At 36.2% G+C, this 13592-nt stretch overlaps 1 protein-coding gene across 3 annotated transcripts in view; it reads right to left on the reverse strand.

The window, feature by feature from the left end:
• The window catches only part of atp13a3 (ATPase 13A3), a 51257-nt gene that overhangs the window by 24937 nt on the left and 12728 nt on the right, over positions 1-13592 (reverse strand). For all 3 annotated transcript variants that reach the window (XM_065241004.2, XM_065241003.2, XM_065241005.2), the window contains exons 3-8: positions 2229-2316; positions 1877-2050; positions 716-883; positions 557-627; positions 364-447; positions 63-132 (exon numbers count right to left, since the gene is read on the reverse strand). In XM_065241004.2, the coding sequence (XP_065097076.1) occupies positions 63-132; positions 364-447; positions 557-627; positions 716-883; positions 1877-2050; positions 2229-2279 (618 nt within the window). In that variant the 5' untranslated portion in view covers positions 2280-2316. The remainder of the gene's footprint in view (positions 1-62; positions 133-363; positions 448-556; positions 628-715; positions 884-1876; positions 2051-2228; positions 2317-13592) is intronic.

A 13592-nucleotide genomic window follows, 5' to 3' on the forward strand; every position in this document is an offset into this window, starting at 1 on the left:
CACGACACGGTCTGGATGGCTTTCACATCTCACATTCAAACACAGGAACCGAGTCCTCTTACCTCTTTAACTAGCAGCTTGAAAAGAGAAGGCACTTTCACATCTATTTCATTCAGTCCGAAAAAGAATCTCCTACAACGGAAAGAAAAGAAAGATAGGTGAGGTTTATGTTTGATGATAAACTTGAGCGTAATCCTTTTGGTTAAAGAGGAAGCAGTTCGAAATCAGTTGTGGTGGGAATGCAGCAGTGTCTGATGAATTAGGCAAAAACTCCAAGAGGGTCATTCATATTGTTTAGCTTAGCAATCACATTTTTTCTTTTAAAGGTTTAAAAATGTAAATGAAGCAGATTGAAGGTTTCACCTGTACTCCTGCTGGTCTTTGCTGAGCCCATTACTGTGCTTTGAATGAACGGAGGAGCAGGTCATGGCCAGATCTTCTAGACCCCTGTAAACCAATTTACACAACAGTATTATAAACATTACCCAGAATACCACAGAGCAAAATTTACACCAATCAATCAGCGTTTGGTACCACTGACGTCCTGTTTTCTTACTTCAATACTTCAAAGTTCTGTATTCCATCATTCCAAAAGTATTTAGTGCTGTGGAGGGTAAAATAACGCATCTGTAGGGAGAAAAAGCAAACATTAAAACAATTGACGATGATGGTTGAACCATGTTGGAATTTCGTAAAACATTCAATTAGGTGAGACCTGCACATGCTGATTCTCTGCAATAGGGATTTTCTGGGAGGCGGAGTCAGAATGGTTGTGGGCGTGGTCATTAGCCTGGGGGGTCTGAGAGGGCAGGCTGTCATAGGGGTTCTTCCCAGGGGCCATCATTATCCGAACCTTCGCCCGGAACCAGCGTTTAAACTCGTCCTACAACAGGATTAAAAATTAGCTTACAAATGAGCAAACTTTTGACCCTAATACACACACGAAATTATAGAAAAGCCAACGCAAAATGAAAAAAATAGTTTTGTCATTTGTTATTACGGCCTAATTTGCAACAAACTGACAAGATAAATTTATCCAAGTAAGGTCATTGTGCCATGACAAATATTAAAAGAATCTTGAAATATTTATTTTCAGCGATGGGGTAACGCATTACGTAATAATATAACTTTTCTGAAGTAACGAGTACAGTAATGCATTACTTTTTAAATGTACACATGAATATTTGAGTTACTTTTTAAAAAAAAGTAATGCAAGTTACTTTTTGATTTTAATAAATGTGATAAAAAAAAAATTATGTACTGAATTAAACTAAACGTAGTCACATTATGCACTCAGAAGCAGAGATGGCAGGCCAGAGCTCGACATTTTTGTGATGAAATATGCAAAACTTTTCAGTCATAAAAAACACCTGCAAGACCTGAAAGAGATCAAGCCTCAGCCAAGAAAAATTAATGCAAAAGTAACTAAAGTAACGTAAGAATTACATTGCATGAATAGTAACTAAGTAACGCAATTAGTTACTTTTTTGGGAGTAACTTAATATTGTAATGCATTACTTTTAAAAGTAACTTTCTCCAACACTGTTTATCTTTAAAGTGTGACTGTGTCAGTTGAACAAGTGTGGTACTGCATTTTGTGTCACTTAGATGACAATAAATACAAAATTACACACACTTCTAATTATAACTATAATTAACTAAATATTATTATAAGGTCTACTCATTCAAAAATTATCTGTGAATCACAAGAGATGCCTCAGAGGGGAGGGTTAGCTGTGAAGCAAGAAGAGGACATCTCACAATAACGTGAAAAAATGTCGTAAAGCATTACATAATTATTTAACTGAAAAAAAAATTAGGAAGCTCCATTCTTAAAGGAACATTTCACAAAAAATGACAAATTTGTGATACATACAGTGCTTCGTAAGAGGGCGACATCTGCTTCTCTGACGGAGGTCCGTGTGCAGGTGGCCTTCACACACCATTCGGGCATCCAATAGAGTAGCAGAAAAAGAAAACCGCCCGTGCAGATACCGCAAAATCCGACCAGCGCCAACTTCCATCGACACAGCCGATATCCACGAAGCTCCTTAAAAAGACAGAGAGAATGAATGATGAACAAACAAAAATATATAAAACAAATAAACTAATAGGAGGTAAATGAATGAATGAACTTTGAAATCCATATTGAAAGTCTTGCTAATGTAATCTGACATTGTGATCACAATGAACTAAAAAAAGGGAAAGATGTGTCTATGGCTACATACCATCTCATCCTCCAAACCCTTGTTGACAATCTTTACGTCTTCTTTCTCCATCCTGAACTTCAGTGATGGCTGAATAACTGCTGCTCTCCTGCAGACACACACAGAGATCACATGCTGAGTGTGTATGTGTGTGTTTGTTGTACAGTAAACGTTGTACGAGAATCTCAACAACAGCTGTTATATCATTGGGCAGTATCGTCCTGCGCACACATAAACACAAACACATTGAGGAACTGTCTGTCACGACTATGATCGCTACAGCTGAGTACCATGCTGAGAGAAACATTTTTCTCATGTACAACAGACTGACAACAGCTGTCAAACCACTGCGTTATTCAGAAGAGACAAGAACATGTGATTACAATTCATTGGTCTTTTAAAACAGTGATTCCCAAACTTTTTCAGCGTGCGGCCCCCCCTTGCGTACGGTGCATTCCTTCGCGGCCCCCCCAAAGAAAATTTGTGACAAAAACTGTTCTAAAACTCAACATTTTAATAAAAAAACATTAAATTATACAAAAAAGTAGTGCTTTTGGTTAGTAGCCTTATTTTGTTTAGGTTTAATTACACAGAATTCATGATAAATTAATGTATTTCATAAAATGTCATAAAACTGGGGCCCCCCTGGCACCATCTCGCGGCCCCCAGTTTGAAAACCACTGTTTTAAAGCACCTATAAAGAAAAAAAATTTCTTACAGGATATCTTCAATGGAACAGTGGCGGCCGGTGACTTATTTTTTCGAGGGCGCTCGATGCGAAGTTCATCACAACATGTATGTAGCTCGTCATGTGTTTGGTTCGTAATTTCAATATGTGTTCTGCGAGTCAAGTGATCCTATGTGCATCACGCGTCTTGTCAAAATAAGTGCCTGCTACAGACGCGTCTAAAGGGTTTATGATAAAAGAGACACTCGCGTTTGCCAGATACTCGCAAAATCTCATGCATAATCAGAGTTTACTGTTAAGGGAGTGTCTTGCGTGTATTTTGTAAACGTGAGCGTCTCTTTTATCATAAACGGTTTTGACGCGTGCAGGCACTTATTTTGACAAAACACGTGATGAGCATGGATCACATGACGCAACAAACACATATTTTGAAAACGCAAGCAACACACCACACTCCAAAAACTTATTTTGAATTTGCACCCCTCGGATGAGCAGTCACGAGCCGCCACTGAATGGAATTGAAAGCTGTTAGTACTAGGGCTACAACAACAAATCAAATATCCAATAATAGTCGATAACGAAAATAGTGTACAACAAATGTCCTTATTGATTAGTTTGTTGCAGTGGGCATCACAGACCAATGTGAGTTTTAAAGTCAGGCGCATTTGCGAAAACACAGACAAAGTCACTCAACGAAAAAAATGTACATTTAAACTTTTATTAACAAACATTGCGTCAAAAGGGGCGGCCACACTAGACCGAGCATGCGAATCATTATTATGCGAATAATTTTTTCGGATGTTGCTGTGAATATGGGCAGGTAGCACTACGTCCATCTTTGCTTTTCAGTAGAGAGAAAGGTCACGCCTGTGACATACTGGTTTTGTACTGATCACATGTCTCCATGGGATATGAAATCGCAGGAGTTTCCCCAGACTTGAACTTTGGTACGCAGCAAAATATCTTTGCATGAGCTTGCGTTTCCAGTCTGACACATTTGCATGCGTATGAATGGAAGTCAATAAAATGAAAAGTGTAGTGTGACCGCCGCTTAACTCCCACTGCTCTGTGCTGTATAATAGTGATACGTGGGTCAGGTTTTTTTCCAACCCGCAGGTCTTGCTTTTATAAACATTTTTGGCCCGCCTCAGCATCCCCTGCAACACTGTATCTACCTGTATAAAACTCGCCCCACGATCATTAAATAGACATAATAGGCATTGTAATGTTAAGGCTTTTTTCAGCCTAAAAGAGCTTGGAAACAGCTATTAGATTACATCAGAACTATTTCCGAGAACCCCGGTCCCAAACATTACATTTAGCAGATTGGCCTTCTTTTCTTTTAATGATGTAAATTCCTGACTTTAACTCATTCCCCACCACTCTTTTTTTTTTTTAAGTTGCCCGCCAACATTTTTGGTGATTTTCACAAAAGTTTCACAAAATGCCTTCCAGGAAAATTTTCTTCTATAAATAAATAAACATACAAATATATAAAATAAAAGAACAGCCCCTCTGTTTTCACACAAACAAACAAAATGGGGAAAAAAAAGTTTCATTCTATCTATATTTTTTTCTCTGCTTATAAACTCTTAAATATGGTTAATTTTAAGAAATAAATTATATTTTTTGCAAAAAGCTAAAATAATAGAATTTTTGTGAAGATCAGTTTATAAAATGATTATCAAAACATACACAGAGTTTAAAATTAGTAAAAAAGGCTTTAATTTTTTATTAAATTGGGTTTAGTCTAGTGCAGTGGTTCTCAAATGGGGGTACGCGTACCCCTAGGGGTACTTTGGGGTACTGCAGGAGGTACGTGAGAGAAAGTGGAAACTGACATTTAGGAATAAATTAATAAAATCAGTAATTTATGATGATAGTATTTTTATATGACATTAGGACTACACAAAGATGCATTTAAAAAATCATAAATTTAAAGCACATTGTACAAAATGCATGGGCGAGTTCAACCTGTTGACCTTGTCTGGCGCATGCACAAGGTTTTAGTTCAGCAGCTTCAGCAACGGAGATACATGGAGTCTGCTCCTGTTATAATTTCATACTTAAAGTTTACTTTCTTTTGTGGTGTTGCTGTGCGTATATATATGTATATATATATTCAAGTAAGTGACATCTGTCAGTGTTGTAAATATGTTTGAGTTTTATTTAAATGTACATTAAATCTAACATAATAACCTTGGGAAAGCAGCTGTATTCCACACAAATTTCGCGTCTTAATTGAAGGTAGCTCGCTCGTGGGTTTATTTATTTTCTGTGGTTATGGCGCATTTGGATGTCTGGTTACAAGCGCCTGTGATAAAGACTGGGTACGTGTTTGACGTCGCGTTGAGCTGTATCATATGACATCAGTAATTTAACATGTATGAATTAAAAACAAAAAGATAAGTCGGCGCACCCGCGCCGGACGATCCGCGCAACGCTATGAAGCCCGCGGCGCGGCAACCGGACGATCCGCGCAACGCTGTGAAGCCCGCGGTGCGGCAACCGGACGATCCGCGCACATCTCGAGTCGAGGCACTATGGTTAAAATGGATGCCGTCATTTTCGAATTCATTTTTGATAAAACGAAAATACAGTTGTCACAAGTTCAATATCATCTCATATTTAAACATCAAATGTCAAGAGATACCAGAGAGCCATACGTGACGTACATGCACATCCCTATTATAAATCCAAAAGCAGTAAATACTCTATGTTTGGATCATCTTTCTAATTCTGATCTTTAATAATTTATTTTTTTATTCAAAATGTGGTATTTTTGGACGAATCCTACCTATATAAGAGGTGATTAAAAAAAAGTATAAATAAAGACAACATGAAAGTTTTTTTGTTGTTTAAAAGGATCTTTTCTTTCATTTGATGTATTGTATGTTTATGTTTAAAGAAAAGCATTTTCTGGAAGGTATTACAATTTTGTGAAAAATAAAAAAATGCTGGCACTGGCTGGCAACTTTTTTTTTAAATGCTGGCGGGGAAAGAGTTCAAATCACAGTGAGTTAATAGACAGGTGTCTATGAACTCACTAATTTAGGTATAAGGTGACACAAGTAGCTCTCGACCACTTTTATTTTTTAGAAAGTAGCTCTCCAATAAAAAAATGTTGGAGACCCCTGATATATGTTCAGTACTGAGATCATTAACAGTATTTATTGAGACCTGAATCCAAAATCAGGAGCAGGGTCTGCGCGAAATAATAAAAGTTATGAGAGGTGGCTTCTTAAAAGAGGATGCTAAAAAGAAAAAACAAACCAGAGCCTCAAAAATACCACCAGTTTCGTGATGAATACTTATAAGCAATAAACCTGCTCTGGGGCATCAGATATAATAAATGTCTCACTCTCATTTCGCTGTATCTCAAAATCAAATGTTGTTGACTGGTTAAGGGGTACTTGGCTTGAACAAATCATAAAAAGGGGTACTTCAGCCAAAAAAGTTTGAGAACCACTGGTCTAGTGGATAATCGCAGTATTACAGATAAAAAAAACTCATCAGGAACACTTTTTTCATGCAAATATGTTCTCGAATTGACAAGATAACTATTCAAATAGATTGGAACTATTCAATCTTCCATCTTCACCTCCTTTTTTCCATTTGTTTTGTTGTTGTGGCTGGCAGCAGGAGCTGCTTGGCATTTCGTGACGCTAAGTCAAAGGTTTAAGGACATCACGCAAGTTGTGTAGCTATGTAGCTAAGTATTGTAACTTTATCATGAACCTAATAAAATACGAAAATATATATTCCCAAATATTTATATAGGCTATATACGGTTTCATCGGACGCATGCCCTGACGCGATACACGTCTGGATCCGAACTTTATTTCCGGTTTTGTTTTTTTAACGGTCTGACTAGTTACTAAACTGATCTCTTGAACAAATGCCTCGTCGAAAATAACAAATGTTTTGGTTTCCTAGGTAATCTATGTGTTTTTTTTTGCTTGTTAATAGGGATGCACCGATACCGATACTGGTGTTGGGTATCGGCCTCGATACCACATTTTCAAAAGTACTTGTACTCGTTAAAAGTCCCCCGATACCTGGAATCCATACCACGGTCTGAGAAATGTCTATGTTTGAGCAGTGTGTAAGGGGTTAATGCCTCGTGTTGTCCAAAGAGGCAGAGTTTACAACAAACTGGAAAACTAGTCCTTTGGTTTTTTTTTGTTAAATTATATGACTAAAGCTGTTACCTGTAAATTTAAAATGTATTTTTATAAAGTACTCCGTATCGGTATCGGCAAGTACTGAAATGCAAGTACTCGTACTCGTATTCCAAAAAAGTGGTATCGGTGCATCCCTACTTGTTAATATATAAATAAACTACGTTTAAAGGACTTTGTTGTTATTTATTCTTAGCGGAGTTAACTGTAAGTTACGTGCGGACCACGACAGCCACTTTTTTATGTTGTTACTGCTGAAACCGTCTATAGGGAATTGGACACACAAATAAAGTGACAATTTCTTTATCCGCCCTTACCCGACCCACGGGTTATGGGACGACCAGCGCATCACTACTGCAAAAACAAGGAGCTTGCTTTGTATGGTGCAAATCCACCTCTACGTAGCTCGCACTGTTGTGATGGGATGGTGGGCAAGTGACGTTTCAGATCAAATTAATCGATAAAGACATTCGTTGAATACTATATTCATCATCAAATATTATCAACTATTATCGAGTATTTGATAAGTTGTTGCAGCCTTATTTTGTACACGTGTCTAAGCATATTTAGATTTGATTTAAAGCGCACACCGTATGTGTGGAAACAAATAAACATTGTAACAATTACACTAGTGATGCACCGATGTATCGGCCGCCGATATTAATCGGCCGATTTTTAATGAATTTGAAACCATCGGCATATCGGCAATAGCACGAGAAAGGCCGATACCGATTGTTTATTAATTAACTGCATAAAGATATTCATTATATGTAAAAAATGGTTAATGTTGTTAATAAAATAAATGCTGAATAGCTAAAACCACCTTTGAAGGTTGTCATGCTGTCTTATTATATTTGTTTTAGCTTAATTTTTTGTTTTAGCTTAATTAATTAAAATAATTTGATGCAGAAATAAACTAGCTAATAGACCAATATAGTATTGTATACAAATGTTTAATATCGGTATCGGCATCGGCCAGAAGTTGTCTGTTTAAATCGGTATCGGCCCAAAAAAATCCTATCGGTGCATCCCTAAATTACACTCTATTCATAATAGTTATCACCCGAGTAAATATTTATGGCTCAAAGTCCATTTTACCTGCTTATGCTGCTCTTCAAGTGCTAATTATGGACCCTTAATGTTCATAAACTGCTAGATGACAGAGATTAATGGCTGAATATTTCATGACTCAGTGCAATTCAGAGCTGCAGTTGTCTTGAGGAGTGACAGGAATGTACAGTCAGTGTGTGTAACCTAAGAGCTTTCCGGAAGAACGTGTAGATGGCTCTAAGGAGACTCGAAAGATTGGGTTGAATTATTTAACAAACTTATTTATCACCTTTCATAATCATTAGATACACTGATCTGTTGTTTTCAGACAGACAAAGTTTCGGCCATTAGATACTTAAAAGAATTCTAATAACCTACTTTAGGTAAACCTTTGTAAGGTTGTTATCCTTAACTATTATCAGTTTCAAGCGTTTAATCCATTTGTAAGTGTGAATCTCATGAAGCTTGTCCAGATGATGTCAAGGTCATGTGTTACGCTCAAGAAGAAAAAAAAAATTATATAAGTGGTAATCTGTAACTTCTTGTGTTTATATGTTATAAAAAGTATTTTAAAGTTTGTTTCAAACAGAAATTGTGATAGAGGCGCAAAAATAACAGATTTCAGCTTTAAATTACGTGCACATAAAGGAATTTTTTGTGTTATGCCATAACTTTACGACAATTAAGATATTACAGTTTACAATAATAGGAATAAGACTTTTAGGAAAATATCATTACAAACATCTTAATGGTCCTACAAATAGGTTTTTTAAATCATTTCAAGGTAAAACCACATTTTATACAAGCCGTGCAAATATATAGAAGCACAATTTAAAAATATTAAGTTAACTCATTCGGAAAATGAGCAGAGATATCAGCCTTCATATAGACTTCATTAGTTTCACATTAACCAATCAGAATACAGCATCTGCTATTGGTCAGGTTCAGAGCCAAAAACGCAGCATGTCCTTACAAAGGAAAGGAATGCTCATTGCATGTTGTCAGATGGCCATAAAAATACCATGACATTACTGAAACTCCATCCCCTATTTGCTCACTGATTTCATGAATCACTAGATTAGTAAGGTTACCAAACCAAAACATAGTGAGCTCCTTACATAGTCAGCACTTTAATCATCATGACTGTTTAACTCCAACATAAACATCATATAAAAATAAACCCATAAGATAACCCATAACATAACACATAATTAAGCAATATCGCTCAAGTAGGAGTCTTGTGATATAGCTCTATGTCATTGTCATTACGGCTGTGACAGGGAACTACTTTCTGTGCCACTGATTTGAAGACCAGATTGACTGGCAATTCTTTCGGCTGTTTGTTTTGAATGTCATAATTAGGGGTGTGCCGGTTTCAGAATTGGTGATGACGGTTATGACGTGAGTCAAATGTGACGGTTCATAACATAACCGTCTGTGGGGGGCGTTTAGCTCGTTTAAATGCTTGTGGATTGACGCGAAAGTGTCATTTTACCATAAAATCATGAATGTGATTCCAAGTGTATTTTAAACAGTAATGACTTTAAGCAATTTAACAGAAAGCAATGAAATATTTAAAAACACACTGTTGACAGAAGACTGCGCTGTCACTCTCTGCTCAGCATAAATGAATCCTCTCTCATATTTTGATAATCTTCAGAGAAACAGATTTAATTGTGTCTATATCTGTCATTACATGGACCAGAATGTGGGTTAAAAAGCGTCTTGAAGAGGTTTTGCTCATAAATGCATGTAAAGTAAAGTAATATGAACTTGAGATTTTTATACTGTTAGTAAACTGCACAGTATGCGCAGCAAACGCAGCCGACAATGGCCACGCGCGGCAAACGCTCCACATACAGTACGCGCTGTTCAGTGCTCACACTTGCGAAGTAAACCGGCGTTTGAATAAACAAGACACTGATTAGCTACTTACTCTACGTTTATTTAAAATTAACAGCAAGACAAGCAGTGAATCTGCTTTCAGGAGAGTTAGTAGATTAGCATGGGAGGATTTGAACTTGAAAAGAGGAGTGTACTGACGCCTTTCCGCGGTTAAGACAACATTCCTTCTTATGGTCATTCATGTTTATTTGATGCTATAAATTAACTAGAAGGAAGAGATGATTTGAAAGGTGAGACTTTGTTTAATACGTTTAATCTCAAAAGTAACCGAAAAGTAACCTGGTCTGTCCTGTATGTCAGCGAGTTGTCAGTGTCTGCTCCGCTCTGTATTTTTCACTGCGTGAGAACATGGTGGGGCGTATAACACAGACTGTTAACAATTGTTTTAAATCGTATTTAAAAATTCTTTATGATAAAAATGTTTTTTAAATATTTTAATAACACGGTTTTGCCGGTTATAGAGTTCTAATGACGGTGTTCAACTATAACCGTCGGTCTCACGGTTATATAATGACCGTCACAGCCCTAGTCATAATAACCCAATAGACGGTTTCTCAATATTACCATTTCTTGGTCACAAAGAGTAGTTTAAAGATTAGTTCAGGCGAGAATGTATGTATAATATTCAAATCTGCAGTCGATTAGTAAAGATATCGCTTATTTGAACATTTGCTTACAAAGATTCGGACATGAGATCCAGACGTGGCCAGGGGCGTCAGTGTTCGTTACCCCGCTGACTACAGCATTTTCTCGGACACTTTAATTACTTTGATGTATCTGTGTTTGATGGTCAAAAATGAGATTTTATTTGTTTTGGGTTGATTAAACGCGCAGTATTTAGTCTCATGAATCTTTTACTTGCTTATTTTATTCATATTAGTGTCTTTTTGTGTTGTTTGTTTTGCACTCTCTTTTTACTGGACTTAGTTTTTTGTCAGTACTACATGAATAATTAAGTGTTTTATATTGTAACCATTTTTTCTTTTTTTTTATAAGCCAGAAAGATGTTTCTGCGTGCTGCTTATTAATATCATTGGTGTGATATCTCACAACATGTTTAAATAGTCACGTAACCAGAAAATAAATCATCAAGTGTCCTAGGGGTGGGTGATTAACCGGTAGATATTTGTCAACCGGTAGAGATTTTGGACTATCGTCTGTTTTGAGGTTACGCGCCCACATCACGCTCCTGTGCGCGTGGTCACAAAAACGTAATGTTTGTACACGTATTTAAGCACCGCAGTTTTAAAACAAGTTATTTTAAGTCATTGAAACACTAACAACAGATCTACAGTATATATATAAACAATTAATCACGATTAATCGTTAGCAGAATAAAAGTTTTTGTTTACATCATATATGTGTGTGAACTGTGTATAATAAATTTGTATAAATAAATGTACACACATGCATGTATATGTTTTAGAAATGTTTAGATGTGTATATACATTTGTATATTTATGTATAATTTATATATATAAATATAAATACTTAATATATAAAAAAAAATTCTTAAAATTATACATGAATGTGTTCATATATATATATATATATATATATATATATATATATATATATATATATATATATATATATATATATATATATATATATATATATATATATATATATATATATATATATATATATATATATATATATATATATATATATATATATACATACATATTTATTATACACAGTTTACACACATATGTAATGTAAACAAACACTTTTATTCTGCTAACGATTAATCGCGATTAATTGTTTAGCATCCCTAATATACATATAAATATATACATATATATACTAGAGGTCGACCGATTTGGTTTTTCTGTGGCCGATGCCGATTTTTAGAAATCAGGGCAGCCGATGGCCGATATGTTTGGCCGATTTTCTATATGTACATAATAATCAAAATGTTCTCATCATTAGCAGATATTTTAAATGTAAAAATGTCACTATTTAAGTCAAAGTATTTTAAAAAATTATGACTGGTCTTTCTGAAGAGTTTTACAACCTCCTCTGCACCATGCATTTATCAGACACAGATATTACCTGACACTATGCTGTCATCATCTTTGATCAGTTTTTTACCATGGCTTTTATTGTTTTGTAGGATAAAATCCTTATTTGGTAGACCTGATAAATTATTTATTCATCATAAAGTTAACATAGTAAATGTCTATGTTTTTTAGTTGAGACTGTTATTTAGGGCAAATCTTTCTAAACACATTTACATTCTCATTTCTGAGGTGCTATAAGTGACTGCTTGTGCTGACAGTGACGTCTTTTGAGTTTAGTGTTGGGACAGATCTGTTGTTTCAACCGTTCATTCAAACAAATCCGTTCAAAGGAGTCAGTTCGCGAATCGGACGCGCTGTGTTCTTATCCAGGCTGAGCAGCGCAAAACTGTAAACAAAGTGTTACTGTAACAACACGAAAAACATTTCCTCGGTGGATATGATTTGGTCTTCCGACCTTTCGCCATCGAGTCAGTGTTGTTTTGAGTAATAAAAGCAGGGAGACTGTTTAAAGACAGAAAGTGCGCGCGGCTCTGCTCTCTCTGGCATGCAAACAAAAGTCATCATCACTCATTAATCACATGAAATGAGCCTAATCTTTGCATGGACAGTGCACCGCGAGACATAACCCCGTCGCGCTGTTGTACTGGCTGCTTAATTCGCGCGATCCCACCATCTTTTACTAAAGCTGTTTGTGAACAAGTCATGGCTGCACACACACGGGACGTAAGCGATCTGCTTGAAGCAAAAGGCAGCGTCACGAGTTCTACAACAACGCTTAGGTGCCTGCAGATGCGCCTGCCTATTAATCGGCCTAATTTTGCAGCAAAATCGGCCAAAGCCAAATTTTTAAAATATGCCAAAAATCGGCCGGCCGATAAATCGGTCGACCTCTAATATATACATATATGTACACAAATATACATACAATTATACATATATACATATATATATATACATATATAATTATTTATTATCATTCCTTTATCATTGACTGTTTATCTTAAGAGAGCTTGAGTATTGTTTGTTTTTATCGTCTTTTTATGCCTCTACTCTACCGTGATACATATCATTATCATGACATAAAATGAATCCTATCATGATAATTTTGGTCATATCGCCCCCCCCCCCCCCTAAAGTGTCCTAATGTATAGTGAACCAGTGTCCATACCTTACCAGTTTCAAACTGTGTTTTTGCATCCTTTTAAGGACACTTCTGGGAGAAGAGACGCGTAAACAGATGCTCCAGATAAAGAGAAAATGATTGTTTTCATTGCTTTATTTGCCAAGTGTATTTTAATCGTCATGATATGACATTATGGCGGTACTCCCTCTGAAGTTTACATCCAAGAGCTCTGATCTTCGAAGGGATTAGGGCATAGGGATAATCACTTCCGATTAAGATTCACAGACTGATTTACGAGCTAGGGAACTTATTAAGACATACGGAAAGTGTTTAAAAACAGTGTTTGTGCCCGTGGATATGTATGAGTGACCATCCGCTCTGGTGGCAGCTTTTCCGGTCACAGATATGCGA

The sequence above is a fragment of the Paramisgurnus dabryanus genome, chromosome 14, assembly GCF_030506205.2.
Source record: "Paramisgurnus dabryanus chromosome 14, PD_genome_1.1, whole genome shotgun sequence".
NCBI classification, from domain to species: Eukaryota; Metazoa; Chordata; class Actinopteri; order Cypriniformes; family Cobitidae; genus Paramisgurnus; species Paramisgurnus dabryanus.